Genomic DNA, 23,378 nt, shown 5'->3' with positions numbered 1-23,378 from the left:
TAGAACATGACCTCTCCCTCCAAGCCATTAAATATAAAGTCCAACAATCGACTTACAGTCTCAGCTAATGACTCTGAACTCCAACCAGGCTCCTATACGCCTTCTCTGGGCACCCCAGATCTTCGAGCACTCAGAGCACAATATACGGGGACACCTCCGCCACCAAACATCCCTATGCGTGGGGCAGGGACACCTGTCTTGACAGGAGGTGCCGTGGTAGCCGCATCCTCGTCAACTTCTTTGCTTCCGGTTTCTGGCACGAAGGCCGACTCAGGCTCGCCCCTGAGACCACCCATCGGCGGGCTTTCAGCGACCAAGCAAAATACAGGTAGCTCAGATAAAGTCGCAGTCACACCTCCCAGCATAGCAGACCTGGACGGCTTGCCAGCAGAGGAGAAGGCCAAGGTTCTAAGGCGCCACCTCGTGGCGAAGGAACAACGGACCAAAGCGAATGACTCTGCGCCCAAATCCGTGGTCGGCTCCGTCCAGGACGCGAATGTCGCTACAGGTTCAGATGTCTCACGAAACACGTCGTCTGGGACGCTGCGCGAACGTGGGGCGGTGCGAGAGGACTCGGAACCGTTCCCCGTTCCATACGATACACACGGTGCAGATGTTACGTGTGTCTTCTCCCGTTTCGTTATAATTTCATTTCGAATTTACCTTTCTTTCAGCCATGACATCTACAAATGGCATACAGATCAACGGCGGCAAGCTGCTTCTGCGCGCGTCCGCTCAGTCTCTCTTTCTGTTGGCCCCAGTCGCACCCCGCACCCTGCATTTGAACATATCCACGAGCCAGGAGGGTTTAGACGAAACTATTTACTGTTGCGACGTGAAGCAAACGAAGAGGGAGGCGAAGGACCGCAGATCCTGAACAACTTTATCGACTTCCTACTTCTATTCGGACATTTCGTCTGTGCTCCGCCCCTCATTATCGTAACATTTGACTGACTGATCTTCCAGGCCGGAGAAGACCTCGAAGAAGATGAAGAAAAGGACGGGGAAGACGAGGAAAACCTTTCACCCCCCATCGACGAGCCTCTGTCGACCGGCTTACCAGATGCCAACGAACACACGAGTCTTCTCGGCAGCCCAAACCTTTCGCGATCGCGGTCTAGGAGCAGGCGCCGCAGGACGTCGTTATCAAGACAAGGAACCGCCACTGTCACGCAGGCTGTCCTGATGGTACGTGTATTGTGCTTATACTATACGAATTGTGCCTTCAAATCAACGCGATCGGTCACAGTTGTTGAAGTCATTCGTGGGCACTGGCGTTCTTTTCCTTGGTCGAGCGTACGTATCATTGCTTGCATGCTATATTCTGACTGATTGTAATTTTGTTCCAGATTCTTCAACGGAGGCCTTCTATTCTCTATTCTCACATTCACGTTCATTGCGTTCATTTCACTCTATTCATTCTTGCTGCTCGTCAAGACCAAATTCGTCGTTTCTGGAAGTTTTGGAGGTAAGCTAATTACACGCACGGGCTAATCAACCTGGGCTAAGTTTTACTGCTTCAGACATCGGAGGCACGCTTTATGGGCCATGGATGCGATATCTCATCCTCGGTTCCATTGTCATCTCGCAAATGGGGTTCGTTGGTGCGTACACCATCTTCGTTGCCGAGAATCTGCAGGTAAACCTATTAACGGAAGACTCATTTGCAATCACTGATATCTATATCATGCACAGGCATTCATACTCGGTGTTACACAATGCCTCAAGCTCATCCCAGTGCAACACCTCATCCTCGCGCAGCTAGTTGTGTTTCTGCCACTTGTGCTTGTGCGCGATCTCGCGAAGTTAAGTTCGACTGCGTTGGTGGCAGACGCCTTCATCCTCTTTGGGCTGGTGTATATCTTTGGTAGTGAGTTTGGTGTGCTGTGGGAGCGCGGCATGGCGGAGGTCAAGATGTTCAATGAACGCGACTTTTCACTGTTCATCGGGTGAGGGTCGCACTTTTGATTTTGTTGCACTGCGCATTTAGCTGACTGTCGATGATTTGCTCTGCCATTCTCTGTGTTTGTATTTAAAGAACAGCAGTGTTTTCGTTTGAAGGAATCGGTCTTGTGAGTGTAATTTTCTTTAACCATATTTTACGTTTTCAACTCGCTGATATGTGATTGACTGACTAGGTCATTCCTATCACCGATGCCATGCGCGAGCCGCACAAGTTCCCCATGGCGCTGTCAGGCGTGATGGTCTTCCTCCTACGTAAGTAGTTCATCCGCATTGTGCTAAACCACGACGCCGCCAGAAAGTTGAGCTTACTGTCCATGATGGAATTATAGTTTTGTTCGGTGGCGCTGGCGTACTTGCCTATGTCACATTTGGCTCTGAAGTTCAGACTGTTGTCCTGTTGAACCTCGACCAGAAGAGTAAGATGGTCCAATCAGTACGTCTTATCCAGTCCTTCCATTACCGGCATCTATTCGCTATTGGTTACGGTCAGTGATACTAAGACATCGACGACAGGTACAGCTCTTCTACGCCCTCGCGATCATGCTCTCCGTGCCACTGCAGCTCTTCCCGGCGATCCGCATCCTCGAGAACGGCATCTTCACGCGGAGCGGTAAGGTGGACGTGCGCGTCAAGTGGTACAAGAATGCGTTCCGCTTCGCGATGGTGTTTGTGTGCAGCGCTATTGCGTGGGTCGGTGCGGCGGACTTGGATAAATTTGTGGCGTTCATTGGATGCTTTGCTTGGTGAGTTTGGGTCCATTTATATATGTGTAATGATTTTGATTATGGCATTTGCAGTGTACCGCTCTGCTACGTGTACCCGGCGATGCTGCACTACAAGGCATGCTCGCGCACGCGTAAAGACAAACTCCTCGACATCGCGCTCATCGTGTTTGGTCTCGCAGCTGCGGCGTACACCACTGTACAGAACATCGGGGTCCGTCGAACCATTTCCCCATTCTTTCCGCACAAAAGGGTTTCACAACTGACGCGACTCTTTTGTTTTGTTTCTCATGTAGCTGATGTTGGGGCCGAATCCGGTCAGGGACTCTCCATACGACAACTGCCAGTCTTGAAGCTTGAAATTCTAGTTTGCTGACTTGTAGCCTCCATGCTTATCATTTTTATGAACCTCGCGACCACTTGGTTCTATCATGGACTTTTTTCGAACGTATCACCCATATAGAACATCACAAGGACTCACAATTCTTGGATACATATACCCTGCCTTCCACAGATGCCAATGGCAAAGGCTCGCCACTTTTCGCTAACCCATTCCTAGCCCAACCCACCAGCAGCTCTAACGGAACACGCACGTTTTGCATTACTCTTCATATATCCCCTTCGTCCCACTAGTATTGTCACTCCGACTCCCAATCTCTTTTCTCGTTCTTGCTTTTTTGTTGATAACGCGGTTCGGCTTTGCTCCATTTTCGTTCGTCGGGTTTTCGTTCCTGCCATACTGTACATGTTGTCCTCTCCCGCATTTGTCGAGTGCTACGATTGCATAAACTTTGTTGTATACATTACCTCGTCCTTCATAATTATTAGTGACTCTGTTGTCTTCCAGTTTGCTTTTGCAATACATTCATATGCTGCTTGCTGATCGATTTTCTTGCGATGCAGTCCCACAAGCTTTAACAGATGGTTAACGACATGTCATTACACATCAGGAAAACCCAATAAGCTCAACTAGGAACTCATACAGGGTTATACACTAATTGGATCAATGCAAAAGAAAAACCCAGTTGTAAACATATTTTAAGCAAAAAAAAGTTTGCGGTGCATTATGCTGGAGAGAGTGAGAGAGGAGAGGGAATCAACACAACAGAAGAAAAAAAAAACAATCGAAAAAGAATTTGGTCATATTCTACAAGAAGGACAGGAAAACATAGATAATTATGAATGGATGGGTGTGCTGAATGGCAAAGGTGAGGAGTCGCAATTACAATGCTACCTTAATCCCACGACGGGCTCGACTGGTACGCGTGGCTACGCGTATTGCCGTTCTGGTTTTGCGCAGGGCTCGAGGGCGACCAGGGCGTTGGAGAAGTAGGGCTGTAACCTGGAGAAGCAGGGGCTGCAAGAAGGTTGCGTAAATAAAACAGGACGATAGTCAAATATGGAGGATACTTACAATAAGGAGCTGATATTGTTGAAAAGATAAATTAGCATATGTCTTTGTGGAATGATATTTTAGAGACCACTTACAATGCGGCGAGTAAGCCGGCGAGGTGGGTGCTAAATGAGAAGGGAAATGAGCTCCTGTACAAACCATAAATAAGCAATTTAACATACAATATTTCGGCGACGAAGGTGATTGCATAGGGGACGTAGGCGAATATTTGGGCGAGGATGGTGACATTTGAGCAGGGGCTAGATGAAGATGTCAGTACATGGATTCGCAATGATGCAGTACTGATACTTACAGGCTAAACGCAATGAGGAGGGTAGAAGAAACTTTGTAAATAACAAAAAAGCATCAAACCACATAGAAACTTACTTGGTGAATCTAAAAATAACATTACGTCAGTAACGCACGAATAGAACAGAAAAGGAATGCATACATCTGGGGGACGCAGGGCTGAACGATGGACTCGCTGGTGAATACCTGGGCGACGTCGGGCTGAACGACGGCGACTGCGGGCTATACCGAGGAGACGTAGGTGAGAATGAAGGAGAAGTAGGTGAGTATCGTGGGCTGGTGGGCGAATAGCCCGGAGATGTCAAGTTGAGCGCAGGGGAAGTAGGCGAGTATGTTGGGGACGTCGCGCCTCTTCCCCGATCGTACATGGGCGATGACGCATACGGAGAGGTGCCGAACGGGGAAGTCGCGCCGCTGAATGGCGATTGGGGTACGAAGCTTGGTGAAGTGGGTGTGTACGCATTCGGCGAGCTGGGGCTGTAACCCACACCACCCGGAGACATTCCTCCAGCGCCGAGAGGGCTCTGTCCATATCCAAGGAACTGGAAGCTTGAGGCGTCTTCGCCGGTATTGGAGGCAAGAGGAGAGAAAGATGCCGAGGCTGGGTCGCCCTTGAACAGCCCATCTTGCCACATCGGTGAATTAGTGTCGTAAGGTGTCATGGCCACCTGGCCAGGAGTCATTCCACCGTCTATTTGCGCAGCCAGCATCGACTGCACCGGCAAACGGTGGTCCACAATAGCATCCTTCAGCATGTCAATATCCAGAGCCACCTCAAACGCGCCAGTACCCATAGGAGCCATCTGGCCGAACATTACGTTCTCCGCAATACCATGGCAGTCATCCTTTTCACCTACGGCTGCAGCTTCCATTAGAATTTCGACAGTCTCTTCGAATGAGCACCTCATCAATGCTCCAGTATCCGCCCGATTGATACCATGGCGTGTGATAGCCATGAGTGTTCCACGATGGGTCATAAGGTCGCAGAGTAAAGCAAGATGACGGTAGTTGACATACGAACCGTCAAACTCGATAACTCCACGAAGTTCTTTCAGAATCGCTGCACGCGCCGCCTCGATACCCAGCACATTGAAGATCTCCACGCAGCTGTTCGAGTATGTCCGCGTAAAGTCGACACCGTCAATGCACATCACCGTCTTCAAATTGATGCCATCCGTTTCCAGCACCCACTCTTTCTGCTGGTCCGTTCGGATGGTGCCATCGCCCGCCACGACGACCTTGTCCTGCTCCGTCAAGAAGACACGGTTGATACCCTTGACACCACGCAGGTTGACAGAGTTCAACATCGTGTTCTCAAGCTGACGAAGGAAAATGTCCTCTTCAACTGACTCCAAGCCGTCCTCCTCCTTATCCGGACTACCCAACACACGACAACGAATGACCAACTTCTCCGAGTTATCTTCGCTCCAGATGACGAACAGGTCTGTCTTGAAGCTCTCGGCGATGCGGCCAGCGACGTAGTGCATGTCGAGTTTCCTGTCGATCATCTTCGCACGGTCGAGTTCGAGACGGAGGAGCCAGGGTGACTGCAAATGCAGCTTGCTCTCGATTTCCTCATCAGGAATGGCGAAGAAGGATTCAACGAACACCGAATCCTCCTCAATAATGGTTGATGATGGATCGGGGTCGTACCAGATCTCAACGGCAGCGGTAACAGTCCGCAGCGAGGTATACGCCAGCTCCTGCTGGACCTGCTTGGCCAAATCTGCCGACCGGGATATCTGGGGTTCAAGGTATACAGTCAACGACGGTGTCTTGATGTTCGTCGCGACATTGATAATTTCTTTCAAACGCGGCACACCGAGCGTAACGTTCTTACTCGACACACCGGCATAATGGAAAGTGTTGAGAGTCATCTGCGTCGCCGGCTCTCCAATGGACTGTGCGGCAAGCGTACCACACATCTCTCCGGGGTGGACAACGGACTGATTGAATTTGGTTTCGACTTCACCGACCACCCAATCGAACGCTTCCCGTGTCAAATGATACTTCTCCAGCACGCGGCGAGAAGCAAACGTTGCACGGAGGTGCATCCTAAAGTTGAGGGTGGCGTTCTCTTGACCTTCTCTGCTGAGGTTGTCGTCGCCACGCACGACGATCAGACGTTTACCGAGCTCATGGATAGAGTCGACAATATAGGCAGGATCAAGGTCACTAGGCTTTCGTCGGTCGATATGGAAGATCTGAATAGCGTTCTGCACGATACGATGGAGGTTAACAGGAAGATAATGCGGTTGCGTGTTGGGCACCCGAGGAAACACAAACTCCCTCAGGAGCCGTCTGTCCTCAACCAAACGGGCAAACTCCTCGTCAAGTTTGACCTGCAGCTCCAGCGAGCTGTCGTCGATGCCGACCTGGAGGACGCCGGGGATGAATCCGCCCGCTGGGTCGGTGACGTCCACGCGGTAGTTGTGCTCGAACTCGCGGTCATTCAGGCCAAAGGTCTCGATCGTCTGCTTCTCAATGAATGCACCGTCCATACCGTCCTCGCCATACACGAACTGGATCAGATCACCGAGCGAGTTTCGCACCGTGCCGTCGTAGCACACCATAACGTCCTCGAGCGCCTTGACGAGACGGCGCTGGATGTAACCCGTCTCGGCCGTCTTGACAGCCGTATCGATAAGACCCTCACGACCAGCCATGGCATGGAAGAAGAATTCTTGCGGCGTCAACCCACGCAAATACGAATTCTCAACGAATCCTCGCGACTCGGGGCTGAAATCGTCCTTTGTGAAATGCGGCAGCGTGCGATGCCTGAACCCAAACGGAATACGCCGACCCTCGACTGACTGTTGCCCAACACAAACCGACATCTGCGAGATGTTGATGAAAGAACCCTTTGAGCCAGCGACCACCATCTGCTTCACGTTGTTGTCCTCTTTCAAGTGCTTCTGCGCGTATTGACCAGACGTGTCACGGGCCAAGTTGAGTTGGCGCTCGACCAAACTCTCAAACGATTCACGAATCGTCATACCAGGCGCGGCCTTCAAGCGATCGTGGGTGGCATCCTCGATGATTTGCGCAACGTTCGCCTTGCGCTCCGCGATGGTCTGCGTAATATACGACATCGTTGCAGAATCAGCGATGGTGTCACCAATACCAATGCTAAACCCATTGTGGAATAACCAGTAGTTCACGACCATCTGCAGACCTGTAAATAGTTGGCGAGTAGCCTCCGGACCCTTCTCGCGGAACACTACGTGCACAAGACCGCCCTGCGACGCGCCAACCGTCTTCTTCTCAACGATACCAAAGATCAGCTCTCCGTTCTCAATCAGCACACCGTCGTCGAACACCGGATTAGAGGACTTGGGATCGGGCGAGCGATGAATGTTGATCCCCCGAGGGATGGTCAAGCTCAGGATCTGCTTTCCTGTCCAGAGAGGCTTCGGCTTAAGGATGGCAGGGATGGGCACTGTGCCGTCCCACTCGGGCACCCACAAGAGGATGTTCTGAACTTGATTCCAGTCCAGGAAGGTATCACGCAACGTGAATTTTCGAATACCGCACAGGGTATCTTGCACAATGCCCATGACGGGCTTGTTTGCCTGAGGCGAAATGATCTGAAGAACAATTGTCAGCGAGGCTGTAGAATTGTCATTAAAATAATTCGCAGAAGACGAACCTGTCTGGGCACCCATGCGATTTGACTCAACTCGGCCCTCGTTTCCTCGCTCTGAGGTACGCTGCCCATACAATTTAGTTACATGTCCAGCCAACCCCAATATCACGAGCAAAAATGACGTACTGCATGTTCATCTCGTCGCCGTCGAAATCGGCGTTGTAGGGTGGCGTTCTAAACAACATCATTAACGTGCCAGGCACTGGTCTTGCTCTGTAAACTTACACCGAAAGATTCAGGCGGAAGGCTGTAAGAAAATTAACATGAATAAAATCATTCCATTGCTTCCATTGCGATAATTAATAAAGAAGCTTACTCGAATAAGGCATGAGCTTTACACGATGACTCATCATACTCATTTTGTGCAGCGAAGGTTGACGATTGAACAATACATAGCTAAACGACGAGACGGGGTGAGTACCACAACCACAAAGGCGAACAGTGTACAAAAAAAAAAACTTACTCTCCATCCTTAAGATGGCGCTCAACAATCCATCCGTATTGCAAAAACGCATCCGCACGCTTGTTATACCGCAGATCGATACGCTCTCCTGTGTCTCGCACAACATAGCGTGCACCAGGATACGTCGTCGGGCCATTCCTTACAAGCTCCTGCAAATACGCGATATTATACGGCGTCACTAAAAAAAAGATGACCAATCAACACATTTAGCTCTGACGCCAGAAGAAACGGTCAAAAATAAGAATAAGAAAAGATAAACTTTACCTCTTTCTGGGAAGGTCAAATTCATCGCAATCGTCCGCGGCACGCCAACTTCATCGAGCTGCAGATTCGGATCACCCGTGATAACCGTGCGGGCGGAGAAATCGACACGTTTGCCCATCAAGTTGCCACGCAGACGGCCTTCCTTGCCCTTTAGACGGGCACGAATAGCTTTGACAGGACGACCCGACTTTTGCAGCGCCTGCGGGATACCAGCAATATCGTTGTCCATGTACGTCGCCACGTGGAACTGCACACGCATTCCGTCAGCGTTCAGGGTTCACCGTTTCAAGGAACGTGGAAGATGGAATATGAAGGGAGGAGCCAGCACGTACCTGGAGAAGCTGCTCGAATTCAGTGATGACATGCGCCGGGGCGCCCTCCTGCTCGCACCGACGGACGTTCGCCGACGCCTTGATGATGTCGCCCAGTTTGTACGTCAAATCGTCCTCGCTGCGCATGGCGCCGCCGTCGACGGCGATACTGGGGCGAACGGGCGGCGGCGGAACGGGCATAACCGTGAGGATCATCCACTCCGGTCTCGCATACTCCTCGGAGAGCCCGAGAAGGTGCAGGTCGTGGTCCGACATCTTCTTGAACACTGTATAAACTTCGGACGGTGTGATGAGCCGCTTGTCAGGCTGCATGGACTTGACCTCCTGTAGAAGACGAGTATGTAAGCATCAACATTCACACCATCCATTGAGCTAGGTCAACTAACATCATCGTCGTCCTTTGCTTTCTTGTATTGAACGAACAACTTGAGGCCCTCTTTCCTGATTTGAGGCTGCGCATGGCCGCAACCGCCATGCTTCCTCCCTTCTTCAGCCTCTGGATCTGCGCCCTCTTCTTTGGGGTCATCAGGCTCACAGATATTCTTCGTTTTGCAGTGCGACCAGACAACTGCCATGCGCGCCTTGGGATCACGGATGTGGCGAATCTTCTCCGCAAAATTGGGGTCCGACTTAAAACGTGAACACAGGTTAGTGGTCAGGTCAATTCAAGAGGGACAATGATTTCCGGCGACGGTGGATTTTTTTTTTTAGAAAAAGGAGAATATGTCAAGTAAAACCGTCAGTATGTCGTGTCTACAGCAAAGAAATACGGAACAAGATATGAAGAGCAACATAAAATAACGGACAACACAGGGGGCAAAATAGGTCGAGATACGAAGTGCAGGGCCCTGAGACTCACATCTCCAGCTGCGTCACAGCCGAGTGTGGTTGGCCAATATTCCATCCTCCACAGTCCCACGTCCCGCTTTTACGGATCGATGGGCACTGTGTTTGATTTTTTTCCGCACTCCTCGTTCAGCCCCCCATTTCACCACGCAACCTCGTGTCCAACCGGTGCCCGTGGCAGGTGCAATGGGATCGACGCGGCGGTCAAGCGACCGAAAAAACGCGCGCCATTACGATCCCCTACCACGGGTGGAAGAACGCCCTCGATTGTCGAGAGACTGACGTGGTGCGGGTTTGGGGTTCCCCATGGGATGTGGAGAGAGCCCCCAGAAAATTTGGATGGTGGGGTGCGAAACGAGTAGAGCAAATAAAACGACGCGACTCACGATGTCGGCTTTGAGCTTTCCACAATTTACACATATACTCTCCAAAATCTTCTTCACTTTCACGATGAAACCTGTATGGAAAAAGCATCGTAGGAACACACGGCGTCTGCGGCGATGCTAGGCCAGGACGTACCAGGATGAAAGACTGGCCTTGCCAGCTCAATATGCCCAAAATGACCAGGACACTCTGACATACCCTCTCCGCACGTCTGACACTTGAAATTCCTATCGATGGTACCCATACGGGGGTCCATCAGTCCGCCAATCTTGGGTTTATGAGTGGCCTCGTCCATGACTTCTGGATGTTCGATCTTGGCGACGGAGATGGCTTTCTGTGAGTCAGAAGGGGGTGTTTGTCAGCACAGCATTGAAAGCGACGAAGAAAAAGGGTTGAAAAGACTCACAATCTCCTCCGGAGAAAGAATACCAAACTGAACCTCCTTCACTTTGCGAATGGGAGCCGCGGAGTAGGCGAACTGATGGCCAAGCATGTTTGGTTAAATACGAAGGTGGAGTTGGGGGGTAGGGGGAATAAAAATGACAAAAGAAAAGGTTATAAATGAAGAAGAAAAAGAGTTCGAAATGGATATTAAAGTCGATGGGTGTGATTTTGGGTGTTCCTGGAGAGACTTGAACGCTTTTCGTAAGCTTTTTGAGGGGTGGGGGTAGGAGACCAAAGTAAGATGAAAAGATCTTGAAAAAGACCTAACAGAGGGGGGAAGGCGGCTGTCGCGGCCTGTGTGAGCTGGCTAACGTCTAAAAGTGTCGCTAGACCACGGAAGACGGGATAAGAAGGGGGGATGAGTGTCCTGCGGACGACGATGAGCAAGTGCGTGGTGGTTCGAGGACAACCAGCGATGCACTCAACACTTTCCGACTCCGCTACAAGTCGGTTCCGCGTGCCATTGTTACTGGTCACGTCACGCTTGACAGAACAATCAGCAACTAAACCTAACCCGACGGACTCCATTCTACTCCCAACTCAGCCAGTGCCCTCTTCATTTCGTACCTCATCTTTTATTGTCCAGGCTCTCAGGACGAAAGAACGCTCTACCATGATTATTTATCCTCTGTTTCTTTTCAAAGGCCAGCCAAACCCATCAGGCGTTTCTTCGGCTTCGGGCTTGTCACAAACATTCCCACCATGCACCTCGATGACGAGTTCTTTCTTTCATCGTGGGTCTGATTTGAAGAGGCAAGGCTACTATGCGGGGTAAGTTCTGTCGTCTTGTTCCGGGAAATGGATAGTTGTGAGGGTCTACGGAACATTGAGCTCAATAGAAGAAATAAATTACTGGACGATATGCCATAAAACAAAACCTGGGATGCAAAAACAGGCAGACGGACAGCGTGTGGTCTCCTGAACAGCTTACTGCGAGTGAGCTGTTTTTGTCGTTGCATCCTAGATGAGGATGAAATTGTGCATCAACGTGAATACACCGTAATCCCCACAATGGGATATTACGCGCACCGTCTTGTCTCCAAGCAAAGGTGCTAACGCGCTAGAAGTAACGCGTCCTCGGTGACGAGGTTGCAATGCCCCGCGGGCGCTTGCAGTCGCAACCACTCAGAGATTGTATGGTTGCGCCACCCCCGTCTAGAGTGCTAGACGATACATGCACCCAAGATGCGTTTGTACTGCCCCCTCAACGCTTAGCCGGGACGCACGAGCAGGAAGGCATGTGCTCTGTGCGGGGCTCGAACGAACGAACACCACCGGGAACTGTTTGCCAACGCATCGACGGACGATAATCCAACTACACGAGAGGGGGGGTGATATTTCCTGACAGTCCTATCCCACATTACTTTTCAGTTTATTTGCGCGTATGAACGTGTACAATTCACGTGCTACGTGTGTGCTCATTGAAAATTCCTTGCTCTCGACCACCACGATAACTCGACGTCATAGCTGTCCCCGATACTCTATCTCAAAGGCACCAGGGACAAAATAGGGAGCCTTGAAAGGAGCATAGCACCAGAGTTTTGGATAGCGTTAATCAACCGTTTATGCTAATCGCTTCTGATCACCCCACATCTAGAACACCGGATGGTGTAGGTACGTCTCAGCGCTAAACCAGCGGCTTCTTTTCCAATCTGAAATCAGCGGCCATTATCCGAATCTCACAACAGGAGACACTCTATCGCTATCACTCGTTTACCACTCCTGAGTCTTCGGTGGACCAGTGCTCACCTTTCAACGAGATTCAAGTTGGTGGTTAGAATTCTTGATACGCCGTCTCACCCATAACCTCTTCTTATCCTGCGTGGCGAGGCGAAATGACGCTTGTAATCGGTCTTTCTCTTCTTCTGTGTTCGGAGAAACCTTTCTGTCTTCTTTCGGCGACTCGGTGTTACATACTGAACGGACTTATGAAGTATAGTTATTTATCTCAAGTCCTTCAAACCCTATTCTCTTACTGTCTGCCCAAAATGGCATGTTTATCGAACCACCACACAAATCGCGTCCACTTTTTGCCAAATGGTTTTATCCCTCCAGGAAAGTCTCACAGAATCCCACACCTACTCAACTGTTTTCATCCCTTATCAATCCACCTGATAAGTTTCTGCTCGACGGAAATGGTTTCCGGCTCACACATTCCTTTTCGGGGAATCACCAGACGGGATATCTCCCCTATCGGCTCCATTCCTTTCTTTAATCTGTGGATATCCAAAATACACAAGTCAGTCTGGATAGACGGAGCGCTCAGCCGATAGACAGATAGTACATTCACAATCCAACAATCTATCTTGAAATCATAGACGGGGGCCGATTGTGCTTCTTCGAGTTTGTTTATAACTCGAGTCGCTGAGGTGGGTTGGTACGTCGTCCTGTCCTTCACGTTTCGTTCGAGTCTTCCAACGTCTCATACACAATGACCGGTCTATTCCAGCGAGTCACGTCCAAGATTGCTGTTGGGAACTCCTCGCAAGACGCCAACGAAGATCTCTTGCCTTCACCTCCCGAGGCCCGAAACTGGACATGGTACAACTACAGCTCTCTATGGGCTGGTCAGGCATTGGATGCCAGCTGGGTACGTCTTTATCTTGGGAATGTAGCAGCGACCAAACCCTGACTCTCTCTTTCAGTGGAGTGTGGGATGTACGTTCGCTCGTTATCTCCAGCAAAACCTATATATAACTTTTTCTTTTCTTTGGCAGCCTCCTTCGTCAGCATCGGTCTTACCGTAAACCAAACGATTGCCCCAGTCTTGATTGGTTGCTTTTTAACCGGACTGGCAGCTGTGTAAGATTTATTTAATTATCGAAATCAAGTGTTCAAACCTGACGATACCGCCAGCCTTAACGCTACGTTCGGCGCATATTACCATGTCGGCTTCCCTGTAATGATTCGGTGAGTTCTGTTTCTGCATCCGACCATAAGTCGTGTTTTAAACCAACTTTTCCTAGCCCTACTTTCGGATCGAAAGGCTCCAAATGGTTTGTCGTACTTCGTGGATTAATTGGCATTGTGAGTTTGATTGCCTTCTCCCCTGTCTTCGTGTTTCTGATCATATAATATTTTCCAGGTCTGGTAGTAAGTATACGCCAATCCAAACATAGGCGGGTTCCTGCTTACCACCGAGAATAGTGCGATCCAGGTCTACTACGCCGCTGAAATGATGAATGTTATGTGGATTTGCATCTTTGGCTCACGATACATCAACTGGACACCAGCAGTGCCCGCCTCAGCCGGTACAGATGCTAAAACCATTCTGAACTGTGAGCGCAAATCTTTACCATCTGTTAATTCATGCTCATGCCCCGACAGACTTCCTGGCATGGTCGGTTTCGTTACCATTGGCCATGCTCCACCCATCCAACCTCCGCCCGGTCTTCACCGCCCGAGTCATTCTCGCATTCGCCGCCTTCTTCACCATGTTCGGTAAGCCTCTTCACCCGCCTATCAAACAAGTACCACCAGAACTCACATATCTCTACCTGAAACCCAGTCTGGTGCACCGTTCTCGGCCAAACAGACCCCAACGGGTTCAAAGGCTTTGCGATCCTGCAGCCGACCCCCATCTCCGGGTCGTCTTTGGGCTGGGCGTCGATGAGCGCTATCAACTCGGTCCTCGCCACCGTCGCGCCGATGATCACCAACCAGTCCGATGTCTCGCGCTATGCGAAGGCGCCGAGGCACGCTGGGTGGCCGCAGGGCGTCACGATCTTCGTGAGCAAGTCGGTGTTTGCGTTTTTCAGTATTATCGCTGCGGCGTCGCTCCAGTCGCGATATGGAGGCGAGGCGAAGTGGGGGATTTGGCAGCAGCTTCAGCTCTTGTTGGAGGAGAACTGGGATGGTAAGACTCGGTTTGGATGGTGAGCGCTTTTGTTGTTTTTTTTGGGAGTGGTATTAATTGTTGGTACTTTTTAGCTTCTTCATTGCTGTTGGTGTGGCATACTCGGTCATGGTTACCAATGCTTATTGCAACTCGGTCCCCTTCGGAGCTGATATTGCTGCGTTGTTCCCTCGTAAGCATTCTTATCTTTGGACGTTGTAGCAGTGTTTCTAACAATCGATTTCTCTATAGGTTACTTCAGTAAGCTCTCCTAGAGATAGCCACATGGGGATCTTTTGCTAATCAATCCAAATTCCAGCTATTGTAAGAGGTCAGATCTTCATGACCCTTGTCTCCCTCCCCGTTCTCCCCTGGCAAATCCTGTACGTAGCCGTCTTTTAACGCGCATGTTATCCAAAAAAGCTCACGTCTTAATGCAATCTAGCTCCAACGCTCAAGATTGTGAGATACCTCTAAGCCAGGATACCCTTTCACGAGTACTAACTTTTCGCCAGTCCTTACCTTCCTTGGAAGCTACACTTTCTTGATGGGCGCCCTCCTCGGCTGCCAATGGGGTGACTTCCTCATTAGAAAAGGAAACTAGTGCGTCATTTCGTTCTGGCATCTAGTATTCTCTGTGCTGAAGTAGATCGAAATAGCCATGTGCGATCCATGTTCGACAAGAGCCCCAGCAGCATCTACGTGTACTCCAAAGGGTATAACTGGAGAGGGTTCGCTGCTTGGTTTGTCTCGTTCGCTCTTATCTTCCCTGTGCGTACTACCGCTCTTTGCATGTATTGTACGAGACCATTTTGTTCATATTCATTCGCATTCAGGGACTCGTTGCGGCATATATCCCTGAGAAGATGGATGCTAGCGCACACCGTATCTATAATATGGTCAGTATCATTTTCGTCTGCTTTTGTTCACTGTGACAATGCGTCTCTGACACGGCTCGGAATCGTCTGCAGGGATGGATAATCAGCGTTGTGCTATCGGGTGCTACTTACTACGCCATCAACCGACTTTTCCCTGTTCCTATTGTCCCTGAGGAATACAAGGACTCCCATGAGGCGAAGAAGTGGCTCGGTATGGGAGAGATCCATGGTGCGTTTGCATTTATATTTATATTCTCTGTCGGCCGAAAGTGATTAAACCGCTTTGTAGGTGTTTTCCCCGGAGAGACAGTCGAAGGAGTCAACACTTCGTCGGACGACGGTTCCTCGATCGCGGAGGACGAGAAGACCAAAGATCCTGTTGCGGTTTACTCTGTTGCCGCCTAGACATTGTTTTTTAGTGTTTGCCCCCCTTTTTTTTACTGCCATATGCATTTATTGCTTCGTTTTGAGGATGTATTGATTCCTCTTGTAATTTTATTTCAAGGCTGGAGCTCACCCCTAATCCTTATCAGTCTCATTCTCATTCTCATTCTCATCCTCATCCTCCAGCTCCAGCTCCAGCTCCTTCACATCGACGTCATTTTATATTACACGTACCATATACGCCACCACTTATCGCTACGATTAGACATGTACATACTTACGATTCACGAACTCATAGACTATATTCTCCTTTTAACTTCTTCAAGTTCAGCCAGTTCATATGACCTTCAACTCATGACCAACCCTGCAAGCTGGCACACCAGGATGAAAGTCGCAAAACTTGGCTATTAGAGTCTACAGCTTTTTATGACATCAGACAAGATGAGTTTAATTGATCGAAAATCATCCAGATATATGGACTAGCACACTCCCTCACATGGCTCGATTCAGATGGCAGCATGACATTGCATTGCATGTTACTTATAGATCTGGAACGCCATCGTCTAAGTATACAAATGCCATCTGGCACTGGCCGCGATGGCGTTTTTGCTACTGTACTAGAAGTTCGCGATGGTTGGGGCGCTGGCATTCATTTTGTATTATGGTACCGTAAACCGCAGAGCACTCTGTTATTGAATAGTGACGACAGGAATGAATTGGCTAGAAATTAACACTCGGGAGATTAACAGAGAGTTGGACACATAGTTGCCGGAGTGCAAGAAAAGGAAGCGCTGGTCTTGGTTGCCGTTGAGCCACTTTAAGCGGAGATTGAAAAATTTGCGACACAGGGCAACTTGTGACTTTGCAGTGTTCACTGCACACGAAGTACGTTCTCTCTCTCGCTTAATTTGCATTTCCTCAAAGTCAAACGTATCATTCAGACTTTCTGAATCATTCAAGCTTAAGTTCCTTCCGGTATCTTAAAAAATCGCCAAGAGTATCGTCAGCGAAGCCTCCGATTGAATACATTCAGATTGACTTGTCTATTTTGAACAGCTGCGGGACAGCTAGGTCTTCCTAACTTTCCAGGCGCTTTTTGTGGCATTAATTCAAGACGTCACTGTTTCCCAAAGCACACGAGAATAGAGTTTTCGGAATGAATTCGGAGTCTCTTTGCTACTTGCATGCGAAATACGAGGATCAGTACTGGAGAGAAAACGACCATAAAATGCAACCCGGGCACAAGCTATAATTTCACTCCATCTACGATGCCCTTTGAGCTGGTATCTACGCAATTGATGGCCTACCAAATGTATACTTTCATTGCTGTTGTACTGGGGTGTGCGCTTGTGAAGACTTCCTGGTCCAAATCTCACAAACGCAACCCCAAGAATCTTCCTCTACCTCCCGGGCCAAAAGGATACCCTGTGATCGGGAACCTCTTCGACGTCCCTAATCCACTGGATAGTCCACACATTGTTTACGATCAATGGTTCAAAAAATACGGTATGTTGTGCATCCTCGGTTGTCATCTCGCCGTTAATGATTACTTATTGCTTTTCAGGTGATATGATATATATCGAAGTCCTCGGCCAGTCGCTTTTGATATTGGGATCTTTACAGCGCGCGACCGATCTCCTCGATAAGAGGTCCTCAAACTATTCGGACAGAATGCGCATGCCCATGGTGCTTGAACTGTACGCTTAACCTTTCATTTCTGAGAATGAGTTTTGACCCACTAACACTCGTCAACAGGATGAATTGGGTATACAATATGGCGTTTCTTCCTTATGGCCAATGGTGGAGGCGGCACAGAAAGGCATTTAATGAACATTTCCATCGTAACATTGTTCACAAGTACTACCCTATCCAACAACGCGAGATTCGGACCTTTCTTTACCGACTTCTAAGAACTCCGGACAATTTTATGCATCATATACGACAGTGAGCAACTTATACGACTTGGGTTCATTACGCTGACTGCTGATATTCACCCTTTCCAATAGCACGTTTTCCTCCACCATCATGGGCATAGCGTATGGTATCACCGTCGAAGACTCCGCCGATCCATACATATCAAATGCAGAAAAGGCTCTCGAGGGCCTTGTGGAAGCAGGTATCCCAGGTACATTTTTAGTTGACCTGATTCCCGCTTTGCTCTATGTCCCTGCCTGGTTACCGGGAGCTGGATTCAAAAAGAAGGCTGCTTACTGGAGCAAGATCAATGACGACGTTATCAACAAGCCTTTTGAATATATCGAAAACGAACTTGTAAGAGCATATTTCTTTGTTGGTGTAATAGGCAAACATTAATTGCAAGATTTGTGAACAGAGAAACGATAGGGTAGTGGTACCCTCAGTGACAACATCACTAATTAGCCGTCTACCTGACAAGAGTGATCCTCTCTATTTTGAGGAAAGAAAAATTGCTCAGCACACGGCAGCAGTGGCATATATTGGTATTTATTCTTCTTTACATAGCGACGTTTGAAATCTGATTTGTATCGTGTACCAGGCGGAGCAGACACCGTAGGTACCAGGTATTGTCAAGAGCCCATTATATATAGTGATTTCAATTTCAGACAGTCTCGACAGTGCAATCGTTCTTTTTAGCTATGGCAATGTATCCGGAGGCACAAAAGAAGGCGCAAGCAGAGCTGGACGCCGTAGTTGGCTCCCATCGTCTTCCAGACTTCGGCGACCGCAAATCATTGCCATATATCAATGCCGTAGTTAAAGAAAGTATGCGCTGGAACCAAGTCTTACCACTGTGTAAATTATCTTCATACTAAGTAGGTGCATCAATCATACTAACCGCCTCATAGCCATAGGTCATATGGCTTCCGAAGATGACGAATATGATGGATACTTCATTCCACGGGGCACGGTGGTGCTGGCAAACGGGTGGTACGTCAATCTCAGACACCACAGCTTGCAGTAACGCGAGATAAAATTCTGACATAGGAGCATTTTGCACGACCCGGAGGTGTTTTCTGAGCCGATGAAATTTGAGCCTGATCGGTACTTGAAGAACGGTAAACTAGATCCCAGTGTAAGAAGTCCCGACTGTGCAGCATTTGGATACGGACGTCGGTGAGTAACAAAGATAACATAACCCATATCATTTCAGAAAGAACTAATTCCCGTAACACTAGAATTTGTCCAGGAAGGCATTTAAGTGACAACTCACTGTACTTGATTGTCTCTTCTGTATTGTCGGTATACGATATAGAACCATCAATTGATAAATTGGGGAAACCCATAAAGCTTGAGCCCAACTTCGCTGGTGGTTTTCTCTCGTAAGTCACCGTCAAAATAATGCCAGTCGAAATATAAGATACTCAATTTTATAATTGCCTTCTTTTCAGATATCCCGTTCCTTTTCAATGCAGCATTAAACCCCGTAGCACTTCAGCAGAGCAATTAATTCGAGACATCGTGGAGTTAGACCGCTAGACATTTGGCGAGTGACTTGATTGTTGGCTAGGTGTATCACAAGGATGGTGATAGCCAGTGTGGTCCGCTGGTCAGAGCAGTAGCGATATCATGCTTTTCGATGGTGGCTTTCTTTTTCGCTTGTGGAATTTTGTTCATAAAGGTCTCCTGTATCATCATGCAATGGTGTCATGGAAATTCTAAAGCTCTGTCTGCAAATAATATGTTAGTGGCTATGCGCACCTACTATTGGCGTTCAGTTTATGTCGGATATCAAGACCTGGGTTTTAAAGCGGGGTTTAAATTCTGGGTGTGGGGTCGCATTAAATTGTCAACCTTCCGCGGTCATGTACTCAACCCAGCTTCCCGTCCCTACCGCTTCTACTGGTAATTATTCAATCCTAGATGGTGGGAAACATCCCTTGGGGCATGCTCGGCTCCCTAACCTGCTACCACTCCATTATCGCACGAATGTGGGATAACAAAATGAATAGGAACATTTTCCATCGACAATCTAGCCTGTGAAATACGAGTCAATATGAAAGCGAATCGATCATAAATGCAACCGGTTGTAGGACGAGATTTGACAGCTTTCTCCCTTATTGCCATGTCGTTCCAATCGCTATCTGCGAGTCTAGCGGCACATCCTTTGTACACTTTTATTGCAGCTGTGCTAGGGTATGGATTAGCTATGCAGGCTATTAGAAGTGGAACCCGAAAGCGCAATCCTAAGAATCTTCCTTTACCTCCCGGACCCAAAGGATATCCCATAATCGGAAACCTCTTCGATGTCCCTCAGCCGAAGGATAAACCGTGGATTGTATACGATCAGTGGTCCAGAAAGTATGGTAAGATTCATATCCGTTATCACTACGTTGCTATTAGGAATTTCGACTAATCACTTGCTATTCTTTTTCAGGTGATATGATTTATTTCAAAGTCCTCGGTCAATCGTTTCTGGTCCTGGGGTCATTGCAGCGAACGACTGACCTTCTCGATAAGAGATCTTCAAACTACTCGGATAGAATGCGCATGCCTATGATACTTGAGTTGCAAGTCTGATTTGAAACTTTCTGCAAGGCAGTTCTGGTCACTGACAGGAATACAGGATGAATTGGGGTTACGACATGGCGTTTCTTCCCTACGGACAATGGTGGCGACGCCACAGAAAGGCATTCAATGAGCACTTCCATCACAACATTGTCAACAAGTACCATCCAATCCAGCTACGCGAAGTTCGAGCTTTGCTTAACCGCCTTCTTATATCACCAGAGGGCTTTATGCATCACTTACGGCAGTAAGTCAGTGATCAGTAATCTGATACCTTAAATGTAAATCGCTTTTTAGCACTTTTGCCTCTACCATCATGAGTGTAGCCTACGGTATCACCGTCGAAGACTCGTCCGATCCATACATATCCAATGCAGAAGAGGCACTAAATGGCCTTGTGGAAGCAGCAATCCCTGGTGCATTCCTAGTTGATTTGATTCCTGCTTTGCTCTACGTTCCGGCCTGGTTCCCCGGAGCCGGTTTCAAAAAGAAAGCTGCTTACTGGAGCAAGATCAATGATGATGTCATCAACAAGCCGTTTGAATATATCGAAAACGAACTTGTAGGAGCAATTTTCACTTTTATCTGATCAGGAATTGCTAAAAGATGATGTGGACAGAAAAATGGCAAAGCATTGGTTCCATCGGTAGCAACATCACTCATTGAACGACTGCCTGAAAAGAGAGATCCTCTCTATTCCGAGGAAAGGCAAATTGCCCAGAACACGGCCGCAGTAGCATATATTGGTATGTCCCCCCTTTTTGGAGAGCTAGTATTCATTGAATTGTAATTCAAATTATACACCAGGTGGAGCAGACACTGTAGGTACCAAGCGAGGATGACAAGGTGCAACGGAAAATTCAATCTAACCCATCCTTTAGACCGTATCTACCGCACAGACCTTCTTTTTGGCCATGGCACTGTACCCTGAGGTACAGAGAAAGGCTCAAGCAGAACTGGACATTGTAGTCGGTCCCCATCGTCTGCCAGACTTCAGTGATCGTGATTCACTACCATACATAAATGCAGTGGTAAAAGAAAGCATGCGCTGGAACCAGGTTGCACCCTTAGGTATCGTTTCTGCCCGCGTCGAGTCAATAGCGTAACCTTCCTGATAAGATAACAGCTATTGGCCATATGTCTACGGTGGACGATGAATATGATGGATATTTTATTCCTCAAGGGACGGTGCCAGTGGTATTGGGGAACAGTTGGTACGTCGATCCACGTAGTATCTTACAGTAACATCAATGGACATTCTGTCATAGGTCTATTTTGCATGACCCAGAAGTGTTTTCTAATCCAATGGAGTATGTGCCGGAGCGATACTTGAAAGATGGAAAACTGGATCCCAATGCAAGGCAACCAGAGTGTGCAGCCTTTGGATACGGACGTCGGTAAGTAGGAATGTGATATATCAGCTTCATTGCTTCGAAATACCCTAATGCTCATAATATGTAGTATATGTCCTGGAAGACATTTGAGCGACGATTCATTATACTTGATTATAGCTTCCGTATTGTCAGTGTACAACATAAAACCGCCCATCGACGAATTAGGGAACCCTCTAAAACTTGAAGCCGAGTTCACCAGTGGTTTTCTCTCGTAAGCGACTTTCACACTACCAATCGTGAATCCATTGTTCTCACTCCCAAATGTCTGATAATAGATATCCGGCCCCATTCAAATGCAGAATTGAACCTAGAAACAAATCGGCAGAGCAATCAATCCATGATCATGTGGAGCACAACCACTGATGCTTTTCGAACAACCCTGTTAGCAGAGGGGCATTTTTAGTCACGATGTAGCGTTTGCACCCTCCATGTGGTCAAGTCAGAGGTGATGATATGTTTTTCAATGGATTTTGTTACAGTCTTCTTCTGTTCATCTCTTAATCATAGATGTTGCCAATATTACTGAGTCGTGGTGGATCACTGTTTGTATGTGATGTAATAAGTGATGTTCCCCAGGCAGCCACAGCAAAGAAGACGATAATTGCAGAAGACAAGTCGAGGTAAGGTGTTGTTTTTAGATGTTGTTACTTGGTATCGATAAATCGGTGTTCTGGAGTGCTGAAAGTGATGTGCTCCTCACAGGATGGTTGAGATTGTGACAACTTAGCAAAGCATCACAGTATACAATGTGGGAGGTCTTCAAATCAAGCGTTTTTTGTTCTTATCGTACCCTTCGAGTTCAAGGACTCCGAGGAAGCGACGAAGTGGCTCGGTATGGGCGGCGGTATATTGCGTTCATATTTATATATGAATCTTTCGATTGCAAGTGATTAAACCGAATTGTGGGAATAACTCAATTGTGGGAATAACTCCGTTAATGACACCCTCTGGGAGAGACAGTTGGCGCTCGATCCTGATGGCACAGGTAGGGGTTCTCCGTAGTTTTTTTTGTTGCTGAATTATAAACGCCACAGTGTTCTCATTAGACATTGCCTGACACCGGCTGTGCACTTTGGATATTAAAATAACATCACTGTATATCGTTGGTGGAGTTGAACTTCTCGAGGGAAGAAGACGTAGCCTCCCGTTCTTGGCCATTTATTAGTATGTGCTCGAGTTTTGACAAGTTCAAAACGCAGCTGTAGTCCTCATCACTTGAGGAGCGGTATTTGAAGGGGTTGCTTGTTTCTGGTAGGGCATCCAAAGGAGGTTTGTCACTGCAGCTCGCGAACCTGAAGTACGATCTTTTTTAATTTCCCCATGATTTAGTTGCCCAGTCTCACCATTCATTCAGACAGTCAGAATCATGCCATGTTCCTTCCGGTACCTTTGACGTGAGATATTATGCTACTATCAGTGATCAGTTTAACACCCTATTTTGAACAGCTGCGGGTATACTTGGACAATGGAAGTTGGCCCCTTAGCCTTCAGACACCTTTTTCGCATGCATGTGAGATTCCACCAATCCAAGAATATCAGAAAAGGATTTTTAAACAAATGGGAATTTTTTTCATTATATAATAGCTTGAGGACGAGCACTGAAGGGAATTAAACATAAACGGAACCGGTTCAAC

General features: G+C 48.2%; 6 protein-coding genes across 6 annotated transcripts; 4 read left to right on the top strand and 2 right to left on the bottom strand.

The window, feature by feature from the left end:
• Positions 1-6: 6 nt before the first annotated feature.
• Positions 7-3,040, top strand: JR316_0001329 (Vacuolar amino acid transporter 3; the record flags this gene model as incomplete). The annotated part of the gene is made up of 13 exons (XM_047887138.1): positions 7-620; positions 675-915; positions 967-1,188; positions 1,250-1,296; positions 1,350-1,468; positions 1,524-1,639; positions 1,696-1,949; positions 2,039-2,072; positions 2,139-2,217; positions 2,295-2,398; positions 2,479-2,708; positions 2,763-2,901; positions 2,984-3,040. The coding sequence occupies 13 exons, from the start codon at positions 7-9 to the stop codon at positions 3,038-3,040; spliced, it is 2,256 nt and encodes a 751-aa protein (XP_047754884.1).
• Positions 3,041-3,956: 916 nt separating this feature from the next.
• On the bottom strand, positions 3,957-9,998 carry JR316_0001328 (DNA-directed RNA polymerase II subunit rpb1; the record flags this gene model as incomplete). Its single annotated transcript, XM_047887137.1, has 16 exons — positions 3,957-4,044; positions 4,102-4,110; positions 4,176-4,205; positions 4,263-4,340; positions 4,394-4,424; positions 4,468-4,476; positions 4,532-7,976; positions 8,039-8,099; positions 8,162-8,209; positions 8,261-8,282; positions 8,352-8,431; positions 8,499-8,676; positions 8,763-9,009; positions 9,095-9,418; positions 9,481-9,723; positions 9,954-9,998. 16 exons carry the CDS (start codon positions 9,996-9,998, stop codon positions 3,957-3,959), a joined length of 4,938 nt encoding a protein of 1,645 aa, XP_047754883.1.
• A 172-nt stretch (positions 9,999-10,170) lies between these two features.
• JR316_0001327 (DNA-directed RNA polymerase II subunit rpb1) lies at positions 10,171-10,817 on the bottom strand (the record flags this gene model as incomplete). Its single annotated transcript, XM_047887136.1, has 3 exons — positions 10,171-10,397; positions 10,460-10,658; positions 10,731-10,817. The coding sequence occupies 3 exons, from the start codon at positions 10,815-10,817 to the stop codon at positions 10,171-10,173; spliced, it is 513 nt and encodes a 170-aa protein (XP_047754882.1).
• Positions 10,818-13,199: 2,382 nt separating this feature from the next.
• On the top strand, positions 13,200-15,886 carry JR316_0001326 (Allantoin permease; the record flags this gene model as incomplete). Its single annotated transcript, XM_047887135.1, has 16 exons — positions 13,200-13,358; positions 13,414-13,426; positions 13,600-13,678; positions 13,735-13,795; positions 13,854-13,861; positions 13,916-14,046; positions 14,096-14,209; positions 14,277-14,643; positions 14,699-14,796; positions 14,856-14,864; positions 14,923-14,986; positions 15,102-15,206; positions 15,263-15,374; positions 15,440-15,502; positions 15,575-15,710; positions 15,771-15,886. The coding sequence occupies 16 exons, from the start codon at positions 13,200-13,202 to the stop codon at positions 15,884-15,886; spliced, it is 1,635 nt and encodes a 544-aa protein (XP_047754881.1).
• Positions 15,887-17,133: 1,247 nt separating this feature from the next.
• JR316_0001325 (Cytochrome P450 monooxygenase COX2) lies at positions 17,134-19,321 on the top strand (the record flags this gene model as incomplete). Its single annotated transcript, XM_047887134.1, has 11 exons — positions 17,134-17,371; positions 17,430-17,562; positions 17,621-17,809; positions 17,872-18,136; positions 18,198-18,324; positions 18,381-18,394; positions 18,448-18,637; positions 18,691-18,772; positions 18,830-18,958; positions 19,021-19,164; positions 19,234-19,321. 11 exons carry the CDS (start codon positions 17,134-17,136, stop codon positions 19,319-19,321), a joined length of 1,599 nt encoding a protein of 532 aa, XP_047754880.1.
• A 586-nt stretch (positions 19,322-19,907) lies between these two features.
• On the top strand, positions 19,908-21,959 carry JR316_0001324 (Cytochrome P450 monooxygenase COX2; the record flags this gene model as incomplete). The annotated part of the gene is made up of 10 exons (XM_047887133.1): positions 19,908-20,148; positions 20,220-20,349; positions 20,409-20,597; positions 20,648-20,912; positions 20,970-21,096; positions 21,158-21,171; positions 21,232-21,421; positions 21,477-21,564; positions 21,619-21,747; positions 21,812-21,959. 10 exons carry the CDS (start codon positions 19,908-19,910, stop codon positions 21,957-21,959), a joined length of 1,521 nt encoding a protein of 506 aa, XP_047754879.1.
• Between the last annotated feature and the right edge of the window lie 1,419 nt (positions 21,960-23,378).

The sequence above is a fragment of the Psilocybe cubensis genome, chromosome 1 (assembly GCF_017499595.1).
Source record: "Psilocybe cubensis strain MGC-MH-2018 chromosome 1, whole genome shotgun sequence".
NCBI classification, from domain to species: Eukaryota; Fungi; Basidiomycota; class Agaricomycetes; order Agaricales; family Agrocybaceae; genus Psilocybe; species Psilocybe cubensis.
This window is presented reverse-complemented; position numbering and strand designations above follow the sequence as displayed.